The 27820-nt window shown below is 41.5% G+C and overlaps 2 protein-coding genes across 2 annotated transcripts in view; both read right to left on the reverse strand.

The window, feature by feature from the left end:
• Positions 1-26287, reverse strand: part of MAB21L3 (mab-21 like 3) — a 34953-nt gene extending 8666 nt beyond the window's left edge. The window contains exons 1-5 of the mRNA XM_036382706.1: positions 26205-26287; positions 9693-9801; positions 5277-5417; positions 3142-3213; positions 459-750 (exon numbers count right to left, since the gene is read on the reverse strand). Of these exons, the coding sequence (XP_036238599.1) occupies positions 459-750; positions 3142-3213; positions 5277-5417; positions 9693-9740 (553 nt within the window). The 5' untranslated portion in view covers positions 9741-9801; positions 26205-26287. The remainder of the gene's footprint in view (positions 1-458; positions 751-3141; positions 3214-5276; positions 5418-9692; positions 9802-26204) is intronic.
• SLC22A15 (solute carrier family 22 member 15) overlaps positions 18103-27820 on the reverse strand; it is a 41136-nt gene continuing 31418 nt past the window's right edge. Inside the window, exon 12 of the mRNA XM_036382689.2 lies at positions 18103-26544. Coding sequence (XP_036238582.1) covers positions 26458-26544 — 87 coding nt within the window. The 3' untranslated portion in view covers positions 18103-26457. The remainder of the gene's footprint in view (positions 26545-27820) is intronic.

A 27820-nucleotide genomic window follows, 5' to 3' on the forward strand; every position in this document is an offset into this window, starting at 1 on the left:
TCTCACCATCCCATGCTGGAAACCTGTGGGCAGCTAAGGTTTCCCCAGAGCATTATCTGCCCTAGAAATATCTTCAAACATGTTCTTCTCAGATGTACACATCTTTCCAGTATCCAATTTTGCTATACTGCCTTCCTTAATAATTTAAATATATTGCAGGTGATGTAGTAGAGAAAGATTTTTTTTTCCCAAACTCCTAAATGTTCTAAAAATCTGGGCTGCCTCTTAGTTCAAGAGGGTGATGTGGCTGGAGACTCTACCCAAATTCCTAAGAAAGGAGTAACATCTTGGTACAAAGAGCCCAAGAACTACTGAATTCTATCTTCAATGCAGGCCTGTGTCTGTCAATGCAATTGCTTGAAGTTTTCGTGGTTTGGGAGTTTTCTCAGCTTCTGAGCATGCAAGCCAAACACTGTGTGTGTGATGGATTCCCTCACATCTGTCCCCACCAAACTCACTGGAGAGGTTACAGGAGACAATCGACTTCTCCACCAGCTCCCGGAAGACGATAAGGACTTTGGCTGGAACCAGATCACCTTCGATGTTCACATCCTCTTCATGCCATTGCTGAAGGCTTTTTGAGAACTGCTCCACCTCCAGCCACTGATGCAGTTCCTCAGGGTCCCGCACGGAGGAGAGGAGCTTGGCTCCATGCACGGTGTAATAGCGCCAGTGCCGTACCTGGCATTCCCTGTAACCCGTCAGGCCACGCAGAGGAACTGTGATGAGGAACTGGCTGGGTGCTAACACCTGGGAGAGTTCAGAGAGATTGAGAGAGGAGACAAGGGCAGATCCATGAGCTAAAGTAAGGAAAACAGGGTTGAGGAAGTACTGGGTTAAACTGGGAGCTTGGAAAAGAAGGACAAACCATGGTATGATGGGACTAACTGAACACAGCCAGGACCGGTCTAAGGTTACCTTGGAGGCATGCAGACTAAAAGGAAATTGTCTTAGGAGGCATTTGATGTGAAGCTCTTAGAAGATAAGAGCTCACTGGCTGATTTGCCACCACACCTGCCATGTTTTCCCCCTTCTCTTGCTATTTCTAGTCTGCAATTGCCTGAGATGTAATAACCAGCAGCTTCCAAGGAGCAGGAAGGCATGAGAGAATATGTTTTGAGATCCAACCAAGGGAAACCCAAATAGTGCTAGTTATTATCTCAGAATTGTTACTTGAGACAAGCCCAGAGTCCAATGCTAGTAATAACTATGGCAAAAAGTGTACCTTTCTGATCTCTTTCAAAATGCACTACAGACATTAGCAAAATAAGGCTATGGCCCATTAATTTTACAAGTGTTTCACTCTGTTTGACTGACACTTAAAGGGACAGAGACATAAGGCAAGTGACATGCCTGAGCCTACAGAGGCTCAGAGAAACTCCCACAAACAAGTCCAGGTCCTGGCCTGCTGTAATAATGGAACTGCATCTCCTGATGAGCATGACAGAAACAGTGTAAGGATGGAGGCAGCAGCCAATGGACAAGGAAGCCTTAAACAGGCTTGTTTGCAAGCCAGTTCATTTGCCTCACTTGGGGAAAAACCATTTTCCAATAAAATCCAGTTCTGAGACAGTATTTTCAAGGAAAGAATGAGGTGCCTCAAATACAACAAAACATCATCTGTCTGGCCCAGGGCATAGCCAGACATGTCCAGTGATACTTTGGAAGCATCTAGCAGTTGTGATTCCAGAAGGTGAGTTCAAATTCCTTCGATTTTTACCATGTTGGCTTAGGAGCTTTTCAGGTCCACTTGCTACCAAGCCTAACTTACACTGGCATAAGTAAAGTGAAGCTGCTGCATGAGCAGGATGTGAAGTGACAGCCACTGCTGTGAGGTGGTTACACCCACGGTAAATGAAACACGCTTGTCACTCTCCTGTAACAATCCAAAACACTCTGGTAGCCTTCCTCAGCTCAGCTCAGCTGATTTAAAGTTTACCACAGAGGTGCTAGGGCCCTGAGGGCACTAACAAGTTTTAATATCCCTAAGCAGCCTTTCTGAGACTTCTATCCACACCTTCTGCCCATGGGTCTGGGACCCCTATTTCAGGTTAGTCCTGGGCTCCAGTGAGTCGGGGAGTGGCTTGACCTCAGACCTGACTTACCAGCAGACTTTCCTGATGATCCAGACTCTTGGCTGGCCCAGCTGCCCTCCTTGTGTCTGTCTCACTCAGGGACCATAGGGCAGGGGCTGCCTTGCTATGCTTACCTCCTGCCTCTCTCTCACAGGGAGCAGCTGGTCTTCTCTGCTCCTTGGCAAGAGATTTGGAAAATAAAAGATGGCCAGCCAGAAGCACAGAAACAGCAAGGAAAACACCAGGGTGCTGCTCTTTTGTCAAATATAAACCATAAAGGCAGGAGGATGCTGAAAGGATGACACTGAAGATCAAGCTAATCTGCACACATCAGGTCTGGTGGGGCTGAGAAATCCTGTGGGCAGCTCAGAAACAGAGCAGTAGGCTCCATAAGGAAAAAATACAATGGTTGTCATGCAGTTACTGCTCCTCTGACTGCCTCAGCCACATTTGTAGGTAAACAACCATTCCCCCCAACCAAAATGCTGTCTTGTATGCACTGGCACCCAACAGGTTGCAAAGGGAAGAGCTGCACATGTTATGTGAGTGCCTACAAATGCAAGTCACAAGGGTCCTCCACCTGGGGCTTACCAGAAAAAAACAGAATGCACAAGGCTGGGATTAGTACTGTAAAGCTGGGCAGTTGGTGTCTTCTTGGCCTAAACCAATCCCAGTCCCACACCTATGCTCTGTCACACAATGGTCTCACATACCATGTGCAGGCCATGGGCCCCAGAAAGTCACAGGCTCGAGCAAGAGTCTTCCATTCTGGGGTGTGTAACGTGTGGCCAGTTCTGCTGTATTAAAATCCTGTCTGGAATATGCTGGGCAAATTAAATACAACCTCATTCTTGTGACCCTGGCCAGGCTGTTCCAGGGAGACAGAAACAGTAGGTTAGAAAGAATATAATTATGCTTTGAGGGGGGAAAAAAAAAAAGCAAGCTCTTGTGCAGAGGACAAAACAGTCATGGAAGGATCAGTGTGGTGGGTGCAGCTGTCTGGAGAAGAGGGTGTGTGCGGAGGAAGCAAGCACAGGGATTGTCAGGCACCAGGAAGGCTTTGTACCTGGATGGATGGGTGGAATGGGCGCTTCCTCCGAAGCATAGCTGACCACTTGGCCAGTAAAGCTGGCTGATCCTGAGAGAAGCAGAAAGGAAGACAAGTACACAGAACAGAGAGAAAGCATGTGCTAGGTCATTCATTCACAGAGCAAAGCTGCAAGCTTCCCTGGATGCTTGGAGTTTGTTAAAGGAAAATCCCCCCACTGCCCCCACCTTGATTAAACACTTGGCAATGCCACTGGGCAGTGCAGTACCAGTGATCAGTCTGGACCTCTTCATTATAACTTTACTGAAACCTCCACAGCTTTTGCATCAGCCTCACACAGTTGACAGCTCCAAAAACAGTGGGCCACAACAAAAACAAACACTTAGAACTTTAAAAAATTAAATAATCTATTTTGTTCTTCTGAATTTTAATTCAGGTTTTTCATTAAAGCATGACTTTTTGTTACATGGGTCACAGGAAAACACTGAATACCTGAACACTTTTCTTAACTATTCTCCACTCAGCCCTTCATATTTAGAAGGGAGCTTGAGGCTTCTCAACAAATCTGGATGTCTCACCATGTTAAATTGATTCCTTTTAGCCAGAAGCTGAAAGTTCTGAAAAATCCTTTAGATTTAGCCAACAGAAAAAAAGATGTTGCAAAATTAAACATGGAATAATGAATATATGAATACATTGACTTTCCCTGGACACAAGTCTCCTCTATGTTGAAGTATGTCAGCAATGGTATTAAAGTTTCCAGTTTTTGGAGGGAGACAGCCTAAACCAAAATAATTTCTCATCAACTCGTTCTTTGCTGCCCCATACATACAGGACAGTTTGTCAGGTCCTCTGAGTGTTACCTCCACAGATTTGTAACACTGGGTTCAGTTAAGCATGAACAACAGATCTGCCACTTTTAAGGAAACATATTTTGAGGATTTCTTTCAAGCAGAATTTGTTCAGATCTGCATACTATAATACCAAGTTACTGCTCATAATAGATTGCCTTGGTGGTTTTGTTCTGCTTTGCTTTCCAGAACAACAATTTTACCCTGACCCTGGTCCTGTCAGACTTCATTAGCCAAGCAGGTTTGTTCCAGCACAAGAGGTGGCTGGCAGAGTCTGGCACTCAGGAACTCATGGACCAGGATGTGGCACTGTTTTACGTCACTGTGGCCATATTTACTGACAAGACCACACGCTCCGGGATACACAAAATCCCAGGAAAGCTATGAATCTCAGTGTCTTTGTCCCAGGGCATTATATTTTGCCTCCACCTCCACACCATTCCAGCAGCTTCATATAAAGACTTCTTCCCTTTCAGTCCCAGAGAGCTGCAAAAGTTGCCTCATGCTTCTATGTATTTGTTGTGTTTTGATCTGTAAATGGCTGTGGTTCAGTATAATGGTTGACATTAGTATTTCAATTAGTTCAGATGAAAAAAATTGTTTTCATCTGAAGTTGCCATTGTTGTAATTGTTTCTTGTGTCTTTTCTAGTTACTTTTGTGTAATGGAGTCACAAGAAATAAGCAGCCTTCTGTTAAAGCTGGGATTGGGCATTATTATTTTCATGTCTGAAGGTCTAAAACAGGGAGACATTTCACTTCTCCCACTAATAACCTTTTTTGTCTTCCCAATAAAAAGAAATTCCAATTCATGACAAGGAAAAATATATTTTTCAGAAGAAGCTTTCTAATGTTCATAGCAGAAGAAGGACTTCTAATTTTTCTTTCCTTTGTTTTAGTGAGTTGACAGCTTTTCCACCTGTGAAAAATATAGGTCATAGCTCATGAAGGCATGAACATTTTTTCTTAGGTTACTGCTGCGTAACTTTTTCTTTCTGTCTCCCAAAGAGATTTGGCTTCTGTTTGTGGATTGACAGCTCTGGCAATAGATGCTGTTTGTAAACACAGCAGCTCTAAGAGGCTCTGCTTGATTCAGCCATCTCTCTTCAATGCTCCTCTGGCTGTGAGATGTCCATGAGTGAGTGCCAATGAGCCAGTCACTAGAACTCCACAGTGAAGTGTCAGCACATCGTCTGTGGTGTTTTGGGTGAGGTACCTGCCCATACAAACACTTACATAATGGAGAAATCACTTTCTGGTTGCCTACAGGCTGCCAGAGAGTGCATTAGAGCTCTTGTTCATACCTTAATGTTCTCATTGTGAATGCCAGAGTTGGAGATAGCCTGGAATCGCACGGCCTTGTAGCTGATTTCTGCAGTCAGCTGCTGGATGATTTTCTGCACCTCCTCCACTGCTTTGGAAACCAGGTAATGCCGCCTTTCCACCTGTCAGTTCCAGGAAAGACACTTCATGTTGCAGGTAATTGCAGTCTTTGTCTCCAGTGGGAAGCAGACAAATCAGCTTAAAGCATCCTGAAATTTGTGCTTGTGCTGCACTGAGAATAAAAATTGTTTCCCTGTGTATTGGAACCAATTTACCGTGAGACAGAGCTGTGAACTCCAAAGGGTCAATATTCAAGACTATTGAGCATTAATTGATATTTCCATGCCAACACCATTGGATGGAAGGAAAGGAGTTCATTACACAGATAAATTTGTTATCAACTACAGCTACAGTCTCAATCCTTTATCCATTTGATGCAGAATACCAGTTACTCCCCTGCATATGGTAACCATTCTCAAAGTGAGGAAATGTTCCATTCCAAGAGCTGACAGGACATCAAGAGTTACAGATCTGTCCATTAGTCAGGTGGCAGACGTATGTGGCATCATTTAGATGCCTACCTTATGCACTGAAAGTATCCACACTGTCTTTATGGCTGAAGTACAGATGAGACTCTACTCCTAGATAGTGTGAAAGCATCTTTCCAAAGCTGGTCCCATTGGGAACTAGGTGTTTGTGTGGCTTAAAGGGCAATTCTTCAAGAAGTAGCAGCATAATGAATTATTGAAAATTATTTCAGTGAAATGTCTGAGTCTTGGGAGAACTGAGGTGAGGGGTGGGCAACTCTGAAAAATATAAGATAAACCTGAACCTTCACTTATGACTAAAATCGAAGGGAGCATAAGGGGACTGTCACAATCTGAACAAGGAGATTCAACAGGAGGAACATGAAGGAACCATGTTAGTAAAGGGCATTTAATATTTCCCAAATATCCTTACACATGTACCAAAGTGAGGGAATTCAGCTACTGTTAATGAAGTTCATGAACATATTTGTAATTACTTATGCAACAAGAATTACTTATGCAGAGTGAAATATCAAGACTGTTTACTGCTCTTTTTTGGATCCTCTGCTTCATCTCATTTGGTTGCAGCTTTGCTTTCTTCTTGATTCTTCTTTTTCCTCACCATATTCTACCAAACCTTATTGTTTGCAGGCAAGAAAAGAAAAATCAGAAACGGGGTTCATCACCTGACTGAAGTGAATGATAAAGCATAATTGCCAGTCAAACATAATTACTACAGTTATTTGTTATTATCAAAGACCAAAAGGAAGCAAAAGCATAAGTTAAAAATTCTGTACTGTGAGAGTGGTGAGGCCCTGGCATAGGCTGCCCAGAGAAGCTGTGGATGCCCCATCCCTGGAAGTGTTCAAGGCCAGGCTGGACAGGGCTTTGAGCCCTGGTCCAGTGGAAGGCGTCACAGTCCACAGCAGGGAAATTGCACTGTATGATCTTTAAAGGTGCCCTCCAACCCAAACCGAACCTATGGCTTTCCAAAATTCCTGTGTCCTGTTCACTCAGCACTTTCTTCAGCACCTGAACAACTCTCTTTTCTCTTCTAAAAATATCACTGACAAGTACTTCTTTAAAAGTCCTTTTGGACACTTTTATGTCAAACGTTGAACTATCAGCCCAAAACACTCAAGTGTGTTGAAATGTGTCCCCAGGGCCTGGAAGAGGACAAAGAAATTCACTTCATCACAAAAAGGGACCATTTAATGGACTAAAGCAGACTAGTGCTTGCCTCACATCCATTAACCATGAACAGCAATTGACTAATACTGAACTTGAAGATGAGCAGAGTTTGAATACCTTCCTCCCCCAGACAACAAATTAACAGTATTTTTACTAAGCTGAATAGCTTTTGGAAGCGGGAAATACATCAGACAACAGCACCATATTCCCTTGACTGGGCTCTCATCCACCCTTGACATCCTGCTTCTTTGCTATCTTAACACCATGTTGTCCTTTATATAATATCCTTTAATTTCCCTAGTAATTCACCCTCCCCCTCACTCCTCCTCATTCCAATTCATCCTTTTCTCTAAGAGCAGTTTTAGCTACTTACATGTACTTAAAAAAAAAAAAAAAACCTGAAAGATTTTAGCCCATATTCATTTTCACCTCCTCATCTCAGCTTTCATTTATGGCACTTCTCCATCTGTATCTATACTGTATCTATTTTCTCCACCTTATTTTTGTTCATCCAGAACAACTCCTTAGAACAGTCCAATAAGCTTGACAAGATACCTAATGGTTTTTCCAGCAAGTGAATGGTGAGTGCCAGAGAAAGCTGTCTATTTCTAAGAGCTTTTAGACAAAAAATAGACTTTTTTTAAACTGAAGAGTATAAAAAGTATACAGTGGGTTAGCTAAAAAAGAGACCCAGAGTGCCCTCTGTATGCATTGCTCATGCTCTGTTCTCTCTAAGGGGCACCTGCTGGAAACATTTTTTGCCACCTCCAGTATCCAGGGACAATCCATCCATTCAACCCAGCCTGGCCTCATTTAATTCTGCCTTCATCACCTACTGGCTAGGCTACAGAAGTTGTCATGAATTCTTTATAAGAGTATACAATCAAAAAAACAGTTGAGGGAGTACCACTAAACTCCACTTTCAATGTGTACTCCCCATCACTGGAGCAGGGATAAAAGAACAATGGGCATGTGACTGACAGAGGCTGCTCACTATAATTAGCTAACCATAATTAGCTCCCTAATCATCCTGTTGGAAAATATAACCTTCCTACAGAAGGGAGGGCAGAAAATCAGAAAACAGAACGTGAGTCTGAAGAGCCAAGGCATTTATCTCAGATACTTCAGGTACCAGCACAGACACACTGAGAGAAAACACATTGTTAGGGCTTTGCTGGACAGTCACTTCTGTGACCTACTGGTATTCTCCTTACCAGGTCTTAACTCAGGGAATTGTGCTAAAATGCACAAAACCTGAATAACAAGGTCAATTAAGGTTTTATTAAGGGGGAAGGAAGCAGGATTGGGATTTATTAGGAACTGTTAAGAACATTTGGGTTTTCTCCTATTTACCCAGCCACATCCACTCCATACACATTCGAATTGTTCCTTTGATGAGTGGCTTAAGGATGAAATCTCTGGTATTATAGAGATTCATTGCACCAGGTGGTTGACCTGTTTCCAAAAACAGGCAGCATTTGACAAGCTGAACTGCCTGAAGTTGGACAAGAGACTCAGGAGCAGGCAGAAACTAAGAATCCATCAGAGCTGGAGGGCTGCTAGAAAACAGACTTCCAGTATAACCTAAAATATTGGCAACTATGAGCCTCACTTAACTACAGTCTGCTTCTGTTCCTTGTACTTATGGCTGTCATATGAGCATTTTCCTGTGCATGGCTTCCCTCTGTTCCCTCCTTTGTAGCTCTTCTTTTTAAATCTTCAGAGAAGCATTCACTGTTATAGCTCACTGAACAGATTCTCATGGAATGATTTTCCTGTGCACAACACCCTCTGCCTGAAGAAGGTATATTTCTGGGAGAACTTTCATACTTGCCACCAAAACATTTCCATAGAGAAAACAAACCTTTCTTACCAGCCCCTTCATTGTACCAGAATATGTGACCCTTTACAGAAAATAAAGCCTTACACTTTCTGATTGTGAAATTATTTGTCATTTTGGTATCTTGCATTTTGTTGGGGAAAGCAGACTATAAAACAGGATCTAGCTAAGTACTGCCATGAAACATGTCAGCTTTAAAAAATGTTATGGCTCACTTAGAGCTCTTATTAAACAGTATTGTTTCACGGAAGATTTTATTCTCTTTTATTTCGTTTCATAATGGGGGAAAAATTGAGTGCTGGAATATCTTATAAAATAGAAAATGAGATTCCAGTCTGCATGTGCTAATGAGACATGTTATTTTAATCATGGTATATAGAGAAGTATCCTAAGCTGAGGTGACAGACTGATGACTGAATTCTAACAATATTGGTCTGTCTCTGCAGTTCCTACATGAATCTTTCTTAGAGGCAACGCCTGGTGTTGGTCTTGTTTCAGTCAAGTCAAGACCATCAGACAGGGAGAGAGACAAGGACATGTCCTTAGATTTAAATGCTGGCAATTACAGCTAGTCTCACATCTGGAATTCCAGATCAGGAACAAAAATTCAGGATACCTAGAAGAAGAGGACAAGCACCTTGAAAAATTAGGCTACCAGCAGATAAGACTTCTGCAACAGAAACCTAGAAATCTCATTAGAAATACAGTTCTCATGAAACTTCACCCAGTCTTGTCTCAGAAATGAAGACAGCAGGCGAGCAACTAACTGTCAAATTTGGCACCCTTCAGAATCAACACCTAGTGTGGGAGACAGAAAATCTGGTCAGATAAAGTCTTACCTTGCTCTGGATGTAGATTTCTACATCTTCATCTGTGAATGGTTTCATGGCAAGATGGTCTTCGCTGCTCTTTAAAGTGTGAATTCACTCTTCATTTGTTCACCTGCCTCTGGAAGTAGAGGAACACTCAGAGAGAGCTGCTCAGAGCCTTCTTGCCCTGTGAAGCTCAAGTCACCTAATATCTCTGTGCTGTGGATGAGTAAAAGAGAGAAGCAAGGAAGCATGCCTATTTTTAATAATTTTCTTTTTCTGGTCTGAGCTACAATGGTGACATCCAGCTCATTCAGAAAACTATCTCCAAATATTCTCTAAGTTCAATTGTTATTATTCATCCTATTACTTTTAAATGGTGGATCTTGCATGCAGGCATACACAAAAATACCCCAGCAACTGCTCTGTCTCAGGGCAGATCTGGAAGAGCTTTTCAGATTGCAGTGCAGCTTCAGTACATTCATGCACAGCATTATTACTCTGCCTGCCACTAGTACATCCCTGCCTCACTAGACCTTCACTACACCCTTTCTTAAATGCTCTCAGTTATTCCTTGTTGACTAATCCACTCTCTTTCCATCTGAAAATGCATGGGTATTTTTACACTCAGATCATTCACTGGGGTTGCAGCCTGCAACCCCTGCTCCCCTCTCCTCCCCTCTCCTTATATCTCCTCTCTCTCTCTGCCTGTGTTGACAGTAAATATTGTGCAGCCTGTCCCCTCCTGTGGCTTGCTTCGTTTTCTTTATAGTAAACAGACAGAAAGCTGCCTCTTGTTTTCTGCCAGCAGCTCAGCTAACAACCCCATATGGATGATTCAGAGGCAAAAACAATTGATCAGGCCTCATTGATCCCGTGAAGCTTGCTGGCTTTTAGAAAGAAGGGTACATCAGCCCATGGAAGAGAGTGACAGAGTATAGAGACGAGAGTCCATGCTGCTAAGCATTCCTCATTAAGGAAGGCACACTCCACTTTTGGGTAAGATCACTATTTCCCCCTGGAAAATGAACTTTGACATCCCTTGATCAATTTACTGCCTCTGCAGCAGCTGGCAAAAGGCAGCACCTGGGTGGGAACTGGGTGCTACCTCAGGAGAGGCACTGTTGTGGCTAGTTATCCTTCATTATGTCCTTCATTAAGTCAAATATGAAGTACATTAATTTAAGTAATTAATTGGAGCACAAATATCTGCAGGACATCTGTTTCTCCAGCACCTACAAAGGAAACCCTTCTATGCCAGACAGCTGCCACTGTCTTTTTGCTGAGGGACTCGAGGACTCCTTCACAAAGACATGTAGGCATTTACCTCCCAAACCAGCTTCCACTAGAGTTGGGCACTGAAAAAGATTTTCTTGGCTCCCCAATGTTTAGTGACTCATACCACATTCTTGCTCACTTCAACACTTATTGGCTATCTTTCCTCTGAGGGGCAAGCAGTTTATGTGAGCTCTGCTAGGGAAACCAGATAAAAGGTAGGGTCTAAAAGAAGGTAAGTGAAAATAACAGGCTGGAACAGAACTTGCAGGAGCAGGTTGGATGGGATTATATCCAAGTAGATTGTACAAGAGAGGAGAATTAGCCTTTTAAATGGTCAGATTCAATTAAGCATGCCCTTAAATCATTAAGTCCCTTGTGCCCCCTCAGATAGTCAGCTGCACATAGAGCAGCAGACAACTTCCTAAACACTCTTGACACCACCACACATTAATACTCAGAACCTCAGATGAGTATTGTGAAGGAAGGAGAGATTCAAGGGTCTTTCTTTCTTGCACCTGTAAGGTCTCTCTTCATGACAGCTGTCCAGAGACATGGTGCTGGCAGAGAGATGAAGTGGTTTTGGTCATTTTATATAATAACATACTTTATGTTCATAATCATCATTATTATAATGCATCTATTATTTCCATCCTATAAGTAGCACATATTATGCTACTATTTGGCTGACAGTAAATACTACAACTGATAAAGGCCTTTACACCACCAGCAAAATACAGATTAGAGTGGTATGGGAGGCAGCAGCCAGTCTTGACCTCACAAGAACTTGTGTTTGTCACATGAGGACCAGATAGCACAGAATACAGCAGAAAAGTAGAGGCAGATGGCCATGTGTGAAGAGGGAATGTTACTGTGGGCAAAGCCTGCATCAGAAGGAAAGGGTAAAGAGTAAGGACAGAGCAGAAATCAGAACATCTGCATAGATAAAAGAGGATGTAGATACAAAGTAGGAAGAATCCAAGCTTCTTCAGTGAGGTCTACTGAGCTGATGTAGTGGTACTGCAGAGAAACCTCCATCAGATGTGTCCTTCTCAGGACCTTCTACCATGACAGTGCTTGTATAAAGTAAGACTAAGATGGAGAAAATCTGAGATGGATCCAAGCCCCAAAGGCTGATAAAGACAGTCTCCTGAGAAAATACTTCCTTTGAGCCTACAACAACTTAATTCCCCAGGCACACCAGCAAGAGGGAGTGAAGAATGGCTATTTCTTATTCCTCAGTCTTTAAGGAGCACAGAAGGAAAAAAGGAGAGCATCAAGAAGATGAAGCCAGGCTCTTCTCTGTGGTTTCAAGCATCAGCACAAGAGACAATGGGTAGAAACTGATGCACAGGAAGTTCCACCAGAATATGAGAAAGAACTTCTTGAATGTGGGGCTGATTGAGCACTGGAGCAGGTTGCCCAGAGAGATTGTGGATTCTCCCTCACTGGAAATATTCCAGAACTGTCTGTATGCAACCTTATGCCATGTGCTCTGGGATGACCCTGCTTGAGCAGGGAGGTTGGACCAGATGACCCATTCTTTTGTGAAAAGCTCACAACAGTTTCATGGAGATAAAAAGCACTCTGCTGAAGCCAGGCAACCATGTGAAGACAAAACCACAAAAGGTCTCTTCAGTTCTAGTTAGCTCACAATCCATCAGATATCATGGACATGAACACTGTTGAGAGCTTTTGAACTTGATTAATTTGGCAAATTAAACTCCCAAGTATACTTGTTTCTAAGGAGATTCCCATCCACACTGAGAATGGCTATCTTTTTGACACCTCCAAATCCCTTTCTTTTCTAGTGATTGTTAGAAGTGTCTTAAGCCCCCGCTAGGGTCTGGGCATATTTTTGAGAGACAGTTTCTCTAGACAGATCTTGCTGAAGCACTGCGACCTTCCTTCCCTCTTTGGTGGTGTCTCTGAGGTTTTCAGCATCACATATCTAATTAGCCAACCACAGATACCCAAATTCTGCTTGATGACCATCCATTGATTTATACAGCTTCTCTCAAATATTTTCAAGCCGCACTTCAGTACTTTGGTTTTCTCAAGTCACAGTTCCCTGCCTGCTGATCTGTGTAAGATTACATGGAATGACTCAGCTATCACCCCATTTGTATTCTTTCAGTTCCCATTCCATAGTACCTTGTAGTGGAGTTCAGATGGTGGCTAATTTCCTTTCTACCTGCATCTTCATTTACTTAGCAGTACTCTTTTAAGAGGACTTAGAAATTTCCTAGTATCTGCAAAAACACTGAATCTGTGGTATATAATTTTTCATTCATGCTGTTGGCAATGTGCAGGACTGAATATGATTTTGGATCTGTGAAACCCTTGTGAAAGTATTCTGTGAATATATGCCTTGAATGGTATTAGATTGGCTCTTGTACGTTCTGAAGATGCCAATTACTGATGCTTTCCATGCTTGCTTGGCTTTCCTTTCTTCACTCTTCAGTTTCACAGATATGACAAAGACATTTCAAACCTACAATCAAAAGTAATATGAACTGTGAACTGCACAACAATAAAGAAATCACCAACATCTTGTAAATAAGAGCAACAGTATTAACTGCACAGGGTTGTCCAATGTTGTGCCTTTTTCTGTTGGGCAACTATTTAGAAAAACTATTCATACGGAACAGTGAGCATGTATTAAAAAGCCTCTGCTAAATCACACAAATGAGTCAGACCAATGTACCACTTGTGACTCACAGATGATCTGCAGTGGCAACAAGTAAGCCCTGTTGAAGATGCTGCCTTCCAGATGAAATACAGCCCTGAATTTCTAGTTGCTAATGATGACCCATCTCTTCTTGCTCTAATTACCGGAGGCATTAAGTCTGTGGCATTAGCTGAAGCATGTACTTGGGTCAAGACAGACTACTAGACCAAATGATCCCAACAGATTTAATAATCTCTGACAGTTCTCTTGCCTTCTTAAACTGTTGTCCCATTTCTCCCCATTAGTGGATTAAGTGACTGTGCAAAATGAGTAATTGTAGCTTGAATCCCCTATACCATTTATGCTGTGACAGTCGTTAGAACTGTTCAGCCTCCATTCAGAGGATAGCAGCATAACATAATCAGGCTTTTTGGGGGCAAAAGTTCTGGGAATTTATTTGGGTTTTTTTCCACTTTGTCTTTTAACAAGTTGATATGAGCAAAGGGGATACTTCAATGACAAAAGCCTGGGATGGACTAGAGGGAAAAGAAAGTCCTGCTAATTCACTGTGACAGCACCAGAATCACATATGGGTGCCAAATTGAAATGCTTCTCCTCTCATTCCCTCCCATTACCAATCAATACTTGGCAGGCTCAAAAATGCTCCAAATGCTTATGCTGCTTGTTCTCACTGCCACACATTCTCACATTAGCCTTGGGTCTGCTCTTCATATCATGGCAAGATAAGGTTTATATCCTTTCCAAACTAAGTACAGGATTGGATCAGGTCCAGTCATTTATAAAACCTGGTACCTTTTTTCCATTCGTGGTCATACCAGACACGTCAGAAAAAGGCAGACAGCTTTTGCTAGAAATGAGTTCTCTTCATCTGGGAAGAGATTTTAAACCCCAAATTGTTTACAACCTGAATGTTTTCAGGTTGCAGTCTACTATTTCCAAAGAAAGTGATCACTCCAGGATCACCAGCTGAGGGTGTGGGGAATTCTGAAAAATGCTGAGATTATAATGCTGCTACTCACCACCAACCAGCCTCAACTAGGAAATTCATCAGAATCCAGTCCATTTTGCAGCTGCTGTTAAGCATCAAGCCACTGGGCAACAAATATAAATCACACAGCAGTGCTTCTAGTATTGCCAACATCACTGGGACAAAGTATGGTGATGTGCCCAGGGTCTGGAAATTTCCAAGTTTAAAATGGTCAGCTCAGAAGATGGCAGGACAGACAGCAAGCTGGGAGTCCTGGGTGCATCAGCTCTGAGGCTTCCAGGAGAGTTTACTGAGATGTGGGACAGGCAAACTGGCATTTTGAGTTCTGAATCCATGTACTGTCCTCTGAAAGTTCACTGAAATAGTTTAATTTCAGTGCATCATAATCTAAACATAAAATATTCCACTAGACCATTTCTAAGGATATTTTTCCTCTGTGTTTTGTCCATCACTAAACTACAACTACTGTTCTACTGTTTCAATCAGGATGTTCCACCATCTTGAAAACCTACCTGCAGCCAACATCCACAAAAATGAGAAACTTCCAGCACTTTTATTTATATGCCTACATAAATAGCCTGCACGCCAAAAAGGAAATACTTGATACCACTGATTTAAACACATGGTTAGAAAAACAGCATCTGGAAAAAAACATGTTTGGCAGAGCACAGTGCAACTGGGAAAACTTTTAGCACTGGAAGTCTTTTCAGGTGAGAAAAAGCTGCCTCACTTTTGATGTCAGCATAGGGTTGCTGGTTATTTTCAGGTGTCAAAAAAAGGATTTTAAATTTAGGGGCACAGTAACTTGGGACAGAGAGACCAAGTCCAAGATTTAAAAGAGCCAAACCAAGAAGCATGCTTGCAATGATGCTCTTTCAACAAGAGGGGCTGAATGAGACTGGATCACTGCATTTCCAGGAGCTGGTGATTTTTTTCATGACTGCTCTCAGAGCACAATGTTCACTTGCATTATTTTTACACTTTGCTGTTGTGTCCAAATTGACCTGATTCAGAACTTATTGCTTGAGTCCACAGCAGTTTGAAGTAAATTGAGTAAATTACCAGTGCTAAGTGAGAACAGTCACTCCAACACAAACTCACTTGGGAGAGAGAAGACTCAGACTGGCATCCCTGTTTATGTGCTTCATTCAGTCACTGACTAATAAAAAAGGTCCAAGAGTTCACTGGAGCCAGAGCTAGAAACTAGGTCTCATATATCACAGACCAACAACAGCTCCACACCCATAAGATCTACCGCCTTCTCTTGATCAAAATACAATTACTGCAGAACAAACAGGTCAGCTTGAGCAAGGAAACTGAGGAGGGTCTCCAGGCCCAAAAAAGCCTGGTCCCCGGGAGCTATTTTAGAGTGCTGGAAGAAATACTTGTGTAGGAGGAGAGTGAGATTAAATAAAAAGCTAAACCAAACAAATAAAACAACAAAAAAAACCCCAACAACAATGAAGCAAACCCCTCCCATCCTCTCCCACCCAAAACAAACAAACCCACAAAAAGCCCCCAGCAGAGTGAAGACAGCTGACAATCACATTCTGTCTGAAGACAGCTGACAACCACATGAAAAGCAGATGTGTTTTTGTATGATCTTGGTTAGCAGTATTGCCAATCTCCTATAAAAGCTGTCTGATCAAACTCCTCAGTTGCCACCCTATACACAAGGTCAAAGATACCAACCTTCCCAGGTGATCCTTAGGATATGTCAACTTGGACATTGCGTTGTGTCCTGGGGCTAATGTGGCACTGGGGAGAGGACAGAAAGGAGAAGCTGAAGAAGCAGTCAGGATTAAAGGAAGAGTTTGCCAATATTCCTGTAGAAGTGTCTCAAGAAAAGCACAGGGGAAGGCCCAGACAACTACATGCTTTGTGTGGGAAGAAAGCAGAGGAGGAGTCACGGGGACTCTGCAATGCATGGGCCCAGAGGGTAACAATTGCCATGTGGGAACAATTACTGTACAATGAGAGCACTGGCAGAAGTGAGAAATAATTTGCCTTTTATTGGAAGTATGATGTATGTACCACAAAGCAGACCAAGATAATCAGCAACTAGTGAGAACAAGCCTTGTCAGAATCTCTACAGAGGCTTCAGTCAAGTATTTTCAGAGAATTTCTAGACAGATCAGATAATGACCTCCATAGCTACACACTCCAGCTTCAGTCACTGGAAGATGAGCTAACAGCCTCCAGTCCAAGCTATGTCTGGCTAATACATATGCTATTCTTCTAGACTATAACTTTGAAAATTTGTCATCTGAATAGCAGGTAGCAGGAGAAAGCAAGCAAGCAAGCAATTTAATTCTCAAGCAAACACTTCCTCCTTTATCTCAGACCAATAAAACTATACAGCAACAAGCTAATTCCCATCAGCTGCCCAGCCCTTTCCCCTTTATTGGCTGTTTGTGCAGTCAAAGCCAAACTGCCAAAGGGAGAGAGTCAATCGTTTGTGCTGTATCTGCTCCAGGCAGTGACAGGCCACGGGACTGATATTCAGGGCTAGAACTAGTTAAATGCAGATTAAGGGCACTGAAAACAGGAGTGGGGGAGGAGAAACAATAGTGGAATAAAACCAGAGCAAGTTGCTTGGCCAGGCTAGTGCAGAAAGGAGCAAGCCATCTCTGCTCCTTGGGTTTTCATGGAGGGAAGGAAACAAGCAGATGTGCTTCAAATGGAAAATGGGGTGAATAATGCTACCAGTCATCTGGTGGGAGAGGGACAGTTTGGGGCAGGAGGGAAGAACAGCATTCACAGGAGCACAGAGCTATTCAGTTTCTGCTACCAGGGACTCCATGCTCTTTAACAAAGCAAAGGCTGGCAGAGAAAACAATCAAATGGCAGTTTAGAACAGAGCACTGATCCCTATTCCCCGACAGTCACTTTTTCCACGTTCTGACAATATTTTCTTTGCTACTGGACAGGGGACAGGAAATGCAGTCAAGCTATTTATCACCTCATTGCCAGGTAATGAAGACAAATGTTCAAATTTTGCCATTCCCAGACGAGATGTTTTGGCAGGAGCACTGAGACAGGGACCATGGCCTTGTGCATCTGCGTCCACTTTACGAGGGGTGTTTAAGAGACAACTAGAGCTCATGGGAACCCCCCCCAGTACATGTTAGTAACACCACCACAGACATTTGGCTATGCTAAACCCCCCAAAGTATTTCCAGTCTTTCAACATCAATCAGCACAACCGAAGCCAGTAGTAAATTGATTCTCACATTCCACTGGTGCCAGTTTTTGTTAGAAATGATTTGTGATAGATATGGTGGAATATATTGATTAGTACTGACAGTGCCAGTTTCCCAGGCGCTTTGTAGCACTGCCTTTCCAAAATGACCTGCTTTCCACCTTGTCAATTTTCTTCTGCAGAGTCCATTAGAAATATCTATTCTATTCTGAGAGCTTCATGTCCCTCCATAAAACAAAACAAAAGGGCCAGGCAAGTAAAAAAATCAGTACAATAAAATAGGTTTGTGTGTTGCAAAAGAACTTGTTTTTATTGAGACATTTTGTGTCAGGGAAAGAAAAGGCACAAAATAAGTTACAAAGACATTGGATGAACTGTATGAGTCAGAGGCAGTATCAGAGCTGTTACAAATCACCTAAAAGTTGGTTTACTAACATAGGTTAGCCTCTACAAAATTCTTAAAAGAAAATATGTATTTTTAATTATTGAAATAATTCAGAAATTAAAAGAGAAACTAAAGACAACCAACATTAACTTTTTGACTAAATTCACCTGGGCTTACCCATCATCACCCTCTCTTAGTAGACAAAGATCACTGGAAAATATTTAGTATTACAGAATTATATTAAAAACTCATTAACACATTGTAAATTAAGAACCTGGTATTGACTTTTCGTACCTCCAGTGAAGTACAATACATACAGGTAAGGCAGTATGCATAGGAAATACATTAAGAAAACAGAATAGATAAGTGCAATTATTCTGAATATTTCAACATTTGTTATGGCCCCTCACTATGGCAAAGAACATCTTAAAAAGATGGATCCAACAGCTGTTCACAGAACATATGAATATATCACCATAAAAGGTCTACTGTGGAAAAGCTTATGCTGTCTTCAGTTGTGACTTCTCAGATGAAGTATTCTACAAACAGACTTTCCAGCAGTACAGCTCTGAGTTAACAACAGCACATTAATACAGTTAGAGAAGAGAAAGTACTTCTGAAATGTATCAGTCCTCATTTTAACATGGGAATGCTCGTAACACTCAGTATTCCATTAATCCAAATGAAATATTTAACAGTACACACATCAACTATATACAACTTCATTTTTTAACTGAATCTGCTCCCCCTGCCCCCATTACCAATTTCCTGTTACTCAGCTCTCAACTGGCAAGGACTTTTGATTGTTAGTTCAAATTAAACAGGAATGAGAAAACAATGCAAAAGTATACAGCATACAGAGAATACACAAAGATTTGTTTTCATGATGATGAAAGATGGAGCAGCAAAAAAAGTAATCTACCCCTCTGGTCAAGAAGAGGTCTAAGTTCTGTCTTCTGAAATCAGCAAGGATGTAAATGCACACAGACAGAGCTTGGCTATAAATGTCTGTTCATGTCCTTAGGAGTTACTTGACCCAAGACAACAGCAACACAGAAAGGCAAGACAGTACCAGCCACCTGTCAGCCTAGGCCAAGGACTTGATGTGCAAGAAAACCCTGTGGAGTGGTGTATGAGCACGGCTGTCAGGGCCTGGGCAGGGTATCCTGTGAGGGAAGATGCCAGGGACTGCCTGTGCTAGTCCCAGACAGCTCAGCAGCAGCCAGCACAGGAATTACAGAATGGCTGAGGATGGACGGCACCTCTGGAGGTGGCACCTCTGGCGGTGCCCTCCATCCTCAGAGGAAGGCAGGCACCTCCTCTGGAGGTCACCTAGCCCAACCTCCCTGCTCAAGCAGAGCCAAGTACTAAAGCAGACTGCCTAGGACCATGTCCCAGTGATTCCTGAGTATCTGCACACATGGAGACTCCACAACCTCTCCAGGCAACCTGTGCCAGCGCTCCATCTCCCTGACATTAAAAAGGTGCTTCCCTATGTTCAGATGGATCCTCCTGTGTTTCAGGTAGTGGCCACTGCCACTCAGGCCCAGTGAGCACTGACCCACTGCACTCCTACACTGCCAGAAGAGCTGCTGGCACTTGGATAAAAGCATGTTTAAAACAGGGCTGTAAATGCCAAGAAAAAGAGATTACAGTGCTACAACAGCACAAGACAAACAGAGAGACAGCTGAGCAGGAGAAACACCAAAGGAAAATCAGCCTGAGCAGAGGCTGAGAGTAGACTCAAAAGGAGCTACAACTCTAAATGGACTGTGGCTGGTGTTGGAACCCACAAGAGAGCAGCAGAACAAGAAACACAGAGCGGTGAATAAACAGAAGCACAACAGACTGATCCCAGTCTCCTGCGCTGCCTGTTGCCTTGCTAAAGGGACTGAGCATGACAAGCAGCCAAGGAACTGGAGGATGACATGGGTAGATAGAAGGAAGACCAGTGTCTGGAGAAAAGCAGCAGTATTTTGCTTAAGTGTTTCCATTATTTTTAATTCCAATACCAAAGCAGTAGCAAAAAAACCTCTAATTGGCAATAAATCAAATTGATTAAAGCCCCCCAACTCAAAACTTACTGTTCCTGAAAAGTCATGCCTTCAGCTGACATTAGTATAAAATTAAGGGCTTTCTGTCCCTTTAAAGGCAAACAACACATACAGAAAAGCCATATTCTAACTGTGTAATTATGAAGCTCCTCCGAGGTTTTAAGTCTTTTAACTAAATTTAAAAAGCCTTTGACAAAACCTTTAAAAGGGAAGGATGACTTGAGGACTCAGTCATGGATTTCCACACAAATAAAAAAAAGGAAAAATTTTGTTGTTTCCCCAAAATCAATTAAATACATAAGTGACAACAAAAAGCTCAACATAAAAGTGGTAGCCTAAAAAATCAAAATACTATTAGATTCAGGAAGCAAAGGTAGTGCAATAAAAGTATCCATATGAAAAACATACTTCCCATTTCCACATTCCTCAAATTTTAACAAGAATAAAATAAAATTTGGGTTGGATTTTGAGGAGCAAAAGGGATCAAATACTAGAAACCAGTATTTTAAAGGCATATTTGAAATCAAAACATACACAATTCTCACCACAAATTCCCTAGCAGTTTCTGCTCTGTAACAGTTTTCATCAGTATCTGCAAAACTGATTTTTCCTACAGACTAACATCAGAAATGCACATTTCCCAATCAGGCTTCCATAATTTAAAAGCATTTTGTTTGGAAACAGATGTACCAGATACCTCTCCCAGGAGATTTTTCAGTAAACACAACTTTCAATACTGGCAAAGGTTTTCTTACCACCAGAACTTTGCCTGGCTTCTGACAAAGTAGGTACAAAATGAGCACCTCAGATGTGTTGGTGGGAAGCAGAAGCATGCATGATAAAGACAGATTTCCTCTAGAAACCTTCAGTGAATGAGGGCAGGTAAGTATTTAAACACATTCCATCCTACAATCTTACTGTATACACCCCATGGTCCCCCTTTATTCTGTACACATAGCAGAGAATGGCTTGAAAGAGATAATCTTTCTTCTGGGCCTAATCAGCCCTTGCTGCAGAAAGTTTTATCCACCTGCTTTTTTGCTGTCAAACATGCAGCCATGACAAGGCTGACTTGCAGTGAATATTAGTTGTAGTAGGGATTTAATATCCATACATTATTATTTAGCAATGCCTCAACAGAGTGTGCATTTTATAAAAACCTGCTAGATCCCATGAAGCTCCAGGCAAACTATTTACTAGCAATGCTAATTTGTAAGATAGATGAATGAACTAACAAATTCCAGTGTGCAGTTTTTAACCAGGTTTTATCAGTCTTAGAGAGTAAACTTTGACACTTGCAACTCAGAATCAAAAGAGGTTCTGCAGATTTCTCTGTAATGGCTACATGGTATAAACTCTGAATGTTCTACAAAAAGAACACTTTAATCCTTCATTTAATTTCTTTGGTTTCTCAGAAACAAAAGCTACTTAAGTGAACTAAGCAATGAAAGACAAACAAACAAAGGTAACTCTCTGTCCCTATAGTTTCAGGGATGCTTGTAAATACCAGTTCTGCAGACCAGTTCTGCATGGATGAAGTCTAAATAAAGGCAGCTAGAACTAGTTTTGGACTATTGCTCTCTAGCAAAAACTGTCTTTGGCACACATATAATCCAATTCTATGATGCTACTTTACACATAGTCCCATATAAAATTGACGGAGGAAATTAAAGACTACTTTCACAAAACAGGCACTTCAAATTAGAACAAAAAAATCTGTTCCCTATTAGGCAATACAGGAGCATTATTCAGAATGACAGAAACAGAGAATAGTACCAAAACTGGGATGAGAAAGTTCAGTAAATTCAGACTACCAGGGTAAAAGTTTTACCCAGCTCTACTAGCCTTAAATAACAGTAGCACCTGGAAAATCTGAAGGCTACAACAGACTAGACAAAATTAACATACCTTAAAATAAACAGCATGGAAAAATTATGTATAAATTTGTTCACCCTCCAATTCCACATTTAGATCTGACATAGAGGTTTTCTTATGTAGATGTCTTTCTACCACGTATCTTGCAGTGAGATACAAAAAATGAGACTCAAAATACAGCTATACCCTAAGTCTCCTGTTTGGTAAACAGCTGAATATAGACATTTCTGATACAAGCATTGTGTCAGGCCAGACTAACTTCCACCATCAAATGACAGCACTGCTCTTGGGCTTTTCTGACATCTTTACTGCAAGGCTCACAGTCTGCAGTCACAGATTCAGCTGTGTCAAAGAGCTGGACCAGAGAAGTGCTCATGGGGTGGGAAAAGGGATAAATAGCACACAACCTTCAGCTAAACCAAAATACTGCTCACCCAGTCTGCATTCAGTGATTATTATCTGCATTCAGAAGACTCAAGAACAAGAATTTTAGTTCTAATATTCCCTTTAACACACTCCAGGAAGATTTCCTCACTTTCCCCTTTTCCTGAGTACAAGAAAAACATTCTCTTGCAAACTGTTTTTACATGCTTAGGTGAAATACGCTGTAAAATGTATGGCTCAACTGCATTCCCCATGGCTCTGTAAATCATACCCTACTAACCTCAGAACATCCACACAGTTTGGAAAAGCTGGCATGGATTGCACACTTTGAGCTAATGAACACATGGCTCCCATCCTCAAAGCCTTGACTGTAACTGTGGTGGAAACAAGCTGCAACCTGCGCCATGTTAGTCGGGTGTCTCTGGAGGGGCTCCTTGCTCAGCATCCTGACCTGAACAGCGTCACCTCTGGCTCTCCTTGAACACACAGCTTCCAAGTTTCTGGTATGTCAGGGGTCTCTGAACTTTCCCAATTCCTAATTAGAGAACACTATCTTTGTTTTCAGGAAAAATTTAAAATTGTATTGTATTAAAGGGTATTTCTACCCCACAGCTATTTTGTGTTTTCACTTACCCTTGCCTAAAGTGTTTCAGTTGAATCCTCCATTTTTTTTTCACTTCTTCCAGCTCATTCTCCTCCATGCTGCCTCACATGATCTGTCACTCTCCTTCACTCTTAGATCTATTCACTCATCACTTGTGAGCTCCCCAGGAAGGTGAGGTGTGTTTGGGATTCTGCTGAGACCTGACTAATCAGCACCATGGGAAAACCTCTCCTCTCTAGCATTATCCCAACTAAGTGAGCTACCTGAAAAAAAAAAAAAAAGAAAAGGAAAAAAAAAATCACAGCCAAAGGAATCCAGAGAAGAAATTCCACCTTGGGAAAAGTGGTATCTTAGTGCCTGCACAACATGAAAATGGCTAACAGTACTGGTTACTCTAGCAAAAAACATGGCAGAAGATTATCATACTGCACTAAACTATAGCAAGAACCTTGGTCTCAGACTCCTAGCACTACAACATGTAGTAAACTGACGTACCCAGTGTTCTACTTTCCAGTAGCTCCTTATAGCAAACTCACTACCCAGACACTGAGATACAACTATCTCAATATTGTAAAGCATTACATATCATGGGTAAGAAGAAAAGTGATCCTATAGGTTTCTGTACCAGAAGGCCAGCTCATACTAAAAATGAACAGCCTCAGAAAAGAAACTTAATGCACCTAATGGATTTGAACTTCAGAACACAAAGCTGGAATACAAAGTTTGATGATACATTGCTGAGCTCCTCCTGCAGGGATTCTTTCGTCTAAACTTTCTGAATTAACTGATATGGGAAAGTAACAATGGAAGATTTATAATTCCTTTTTAAATATTCCCTTTAAAATTCCAAAGGTGAAAACAAGGGACAGATTTTAAAGTTAAAAAAGAGCAGCAATTCCTATGCAAAAAAAAATTGCTAATTTTGTCTTCACTCTTGTTTTTGCAATTTTACATATGTATACCAATAATATAAAAGTGCATGAGTGGAGAGGTACATTTAATTTTTAGTTGAAGACTCACAAAATCTAGCTCAGGTCCTGCAAAGAGTAATCTTCTCCACCTGAACCATTACAGCATCTTACTGTTAATGAAAATTCTGTTGAGGGTCTTGTGGCATTACACAGGGTTGCCAGGAGCAGATAATGGCACCTCCTGACTTATTCCACCCAACATCCAGAGAGGGACAGAGGCAACAAACACCTAAAAACAAACTTCTAAAAACACCTTGGCAACGTGTTATTACTGCCAGGCTTACTGCTGTTTGCCATCAGCAATAAAAAGTCATTTTCCCAGCTGTCCAGAAATTAAAGTGTGAGTAAAAAATTTAAAACTATTTGAATAGCTCCAACTTTTCCAACTATTTCTAAGTACCTTATTTGGTGAAATTTCCTTATATACAAAAGGGCCAAATAAGGCAGAAAGACTACCCACCTGGGTTAAAAAGTGCCACATCTACAACAACTACAGTCTGGGGGGGAAAAAAAAGTGAAGACCATGAGCGAGAATTTTTCCAGTGAAGAATAATACAGGCAAAAATCACAACAATACTAACAGACTGTTCATAGGGACTGAACTTCCCAATTTTGCTCACAGTCAACACCTGGATGAAGTTCACACCCAACTGGAATGCTGCATGTGTCAAACTGCAGACTCTGGGCTGCTCTCTGCACCAACCAGGGCAGTTGCACTTTGCTCAGCATTCCAGTTCCCAATGAGCAAAGTTCAAGCAGCTAGCTGCAAACTTCAGATGCTGGTTACTTTCACTTCCTTGCAGAGTAAAGGAACTTCCCTCTTTAACCAGGAAATATTCAGCAGACAGCTTTCTGATATTTTTAGACCCACCTTTTTTAATTCTAAGATGTGCAAAAATGACTCGTGAGCCTGAAAATATATTTACTGCCATTGTGTGCCACTTTGCTAGGAACTCAAAGTAGGAAGACTAACATTTTATGGAAACCAACCTTAACAAAGAGAAAGCCACAGGTTAGAGGATGAAGATGACAACGTCATAAAGAAAACTGAATCTCTGTAAGGCCCCATTTTTGTAGTTGGAATATTCCACATGTTTCACACTTTGGGATTCCATATCTCTCTAATGAAGCACTTACAGAAAGTTCAGTGAAACAGGAAAGTGAAGTTGTTTCCTTAACAAGGTCAAGTAACCAAGTGCTTGAGCAAGCATTGGTTAGAAAACATCAAGTAACCAAAAAGGTCCAAAGAGATTTGCTGTCTTTTTACATTAAAACCTTAGCTACACACGAGATTTTAAAATAAACACTAGCAGCTTCCTGATAACAGCACCCAAAATATAAAAGCACTCCACAGTTCCTCTTACCATTTCAGAGTTAAACCTGTTCCAGAAATAAAGACCCAGACAAGTCCACAGAAGTGAGCTATACATTCTATCACACCACACACATGGTATGTGATAAATGCCTCACCTTTGTTGCACCCAGGAAATGATATCCATCACAGAATTATTTCACTCCACAGAGAAGTTGCTGAGCTTCAATAGTTGTGGCAAAGCGAGGACAAGGTAAAAGTAGGCAAAGCTATAAACAGCCATGCTGAGACGTGGGGAACATGTGGCAAACATATGCACAAGACCAAGAAAAAGCTTTGTGTATGAAAAGAAGGAAAAAAGTCAGTAACTTTCCTTATGTTGGCAGGCTTTGTGGCTGCTCTTTTGCGTAGTCCTTCCTCCCAACCCTCCATTATCACTCAGTTAAAGCCCAGCTCATGACTAAGCACCTGCACCTGTAACTCTGCACAGGTGTGCACACAGAAACCTTTTGTTCACAGCTGCCTCTTCTCTACTGAAAATGCAAAAGCCATTTTAACATACAATTTCAGCAATTTGTTCCCATTGGAGTAGCACACAGCACATTCTCTGACCCACTTTCACTTCCATCTTATGGAAAATACAGTGGTTGTTTCCAAGTTTACCAATTTGCACTGAAATAAAATCCACCACCTTGAAAATAAAATACTAAACATATGTACTGATGATCTGTCCAAATCTGTCTAAGCCTAGGGTATACCCTGGGCTTCTGAAATACATCATCTCACTCCTGCTGTCTCACCTGGCTTCAAATGCAGTCCGTGCACTGTATTCTGAACCATGAGAATTGGAATGGCTGCCTCGTATGGAGAGCATCAGTGATGTCATCAGTCTGAACAGTACTCAAATCCCTCTCCAAGCAAGGAAAAACACAGGCACTTGCCCAATGACATTGCCTGGCAAGCAATATTTGTCATACAGTACAAGTACTTGTCATACAGCTGGACTGACTGGGCAAGAAGAGGCATAAAATAGGCCAGTGTTTCTTCTTTTCATTACTTGATCATGTGAGTCTCTTCATCAGCATCATAGAATTCCTCATCTTCACTTCCACTCCCTGTAGAGCTGTCTTTGTCTCCAGACTAGAAGCAAAAAGGAAGTTGTTAGCTAGACTAAAGCCACTAGATCAGTCTCAACATAAAGAGCTTTTTCTATACTAGCATTCCACTTCTGTGGAATGCTAGTATAGAAAAAGTAAGAAAACACAGGTCGAACCACTGTATTAAAACTTTATAAAAGACATTATGTGAATTCAGATTCAAATCCTTGGTTCTTCAAAGTATCTTTAAAAGACATGGGGTTGTAGTGGATGAACTTTCTCTGCTCCACCAGTACACTAGAGAATATATGCAGGAGAAACTGGCTAGAGTGGTTCTGAAGGGGTAATCTACTAAGCTTTCTTAAATTTAGTCTAAAGGGCCTACTCTGTGGAGAGCTACTGGCAACATAGTAACACAGCTCAGAACACATATTACATATTACTTATTTAGGTAAAGCTTCTCCATCCCCAATTCATACTTTTCCTTGGCTAGCATGGACATTTTACTGTGCAAGTTGCATTAAAAAGATTCCCCTGCAATACTAAATGAAAGTGTTATGGAAAAGGGAAAATCATTACCATGCTGTATGTTCAGAAGGTAAAATTCCTATTATAGGCATACCTACTCCAGTCAGAGTCCTTTTCACAACATAATTCATACCACATACCCAAAATAAAGACAGCTATTATAGCTAATTGATTTTTATTTGGCCAGTATAGCATTTTTCCATGGAACTGACACAAACGATTCCAGTTAAAAAGGTTCTCCTGCTAGTATAAGCTCTGTCTCATTTGATTATTTAGGATTTTTTCCCCAATATGCTTGCATCCATCCTAAGATCTCTGCCTGCCTGTCATATGCTAAGAAGGGTGAGAGAGAGGGTGAAAAATAGAGAAATGGAAATAGTGCTCCTGACTGACAGTACCATGCAAGCAAAATCTGTAGCTTTAGATCTCTCTTCAGAGGAGCTTTGCTATAGCAGTGTGCGTTAACTGCAAAGGAATTTCAAACAGTTTGAGCACTACGACCTGTCAGAGGATGTAAAGGGAATCGTGTTAGGCTTTTTTTTTTCTAGACTTCTAAAACTATTTGAGGAAAGTGAGGCTATTACTGGATGCTGTCCAACTTGAATATCACATTCATGTATGTTAACAAGAACAAAACCTCCGTTCTGGGCAATCAGAACACATGTTATCTTGAAAATGGTACAAAAGGACAATGGATTCCACAGGGGGAATTCAGGGTATGCCAAATAAATTCTAAATCTTTCTCACAACAGCTTCATAAGACCTCTCATGGCCTTGTCAAATAGGGTTAA

Source organism: Molothrus ater, chromosome 2, assembly GCF_012460135.2.
Source record: "Molothrus ater isolate BHLD 08-10-18 breed brown headed cowbird chromosome 2, BPBGC_Mater_1.1, whole genome shotgun sequence".
NCBI lineage: Eukaryota > Metazoa > Chordata > Aves > Passeriformes > Icteridae > Molothrus > Molothrus ater.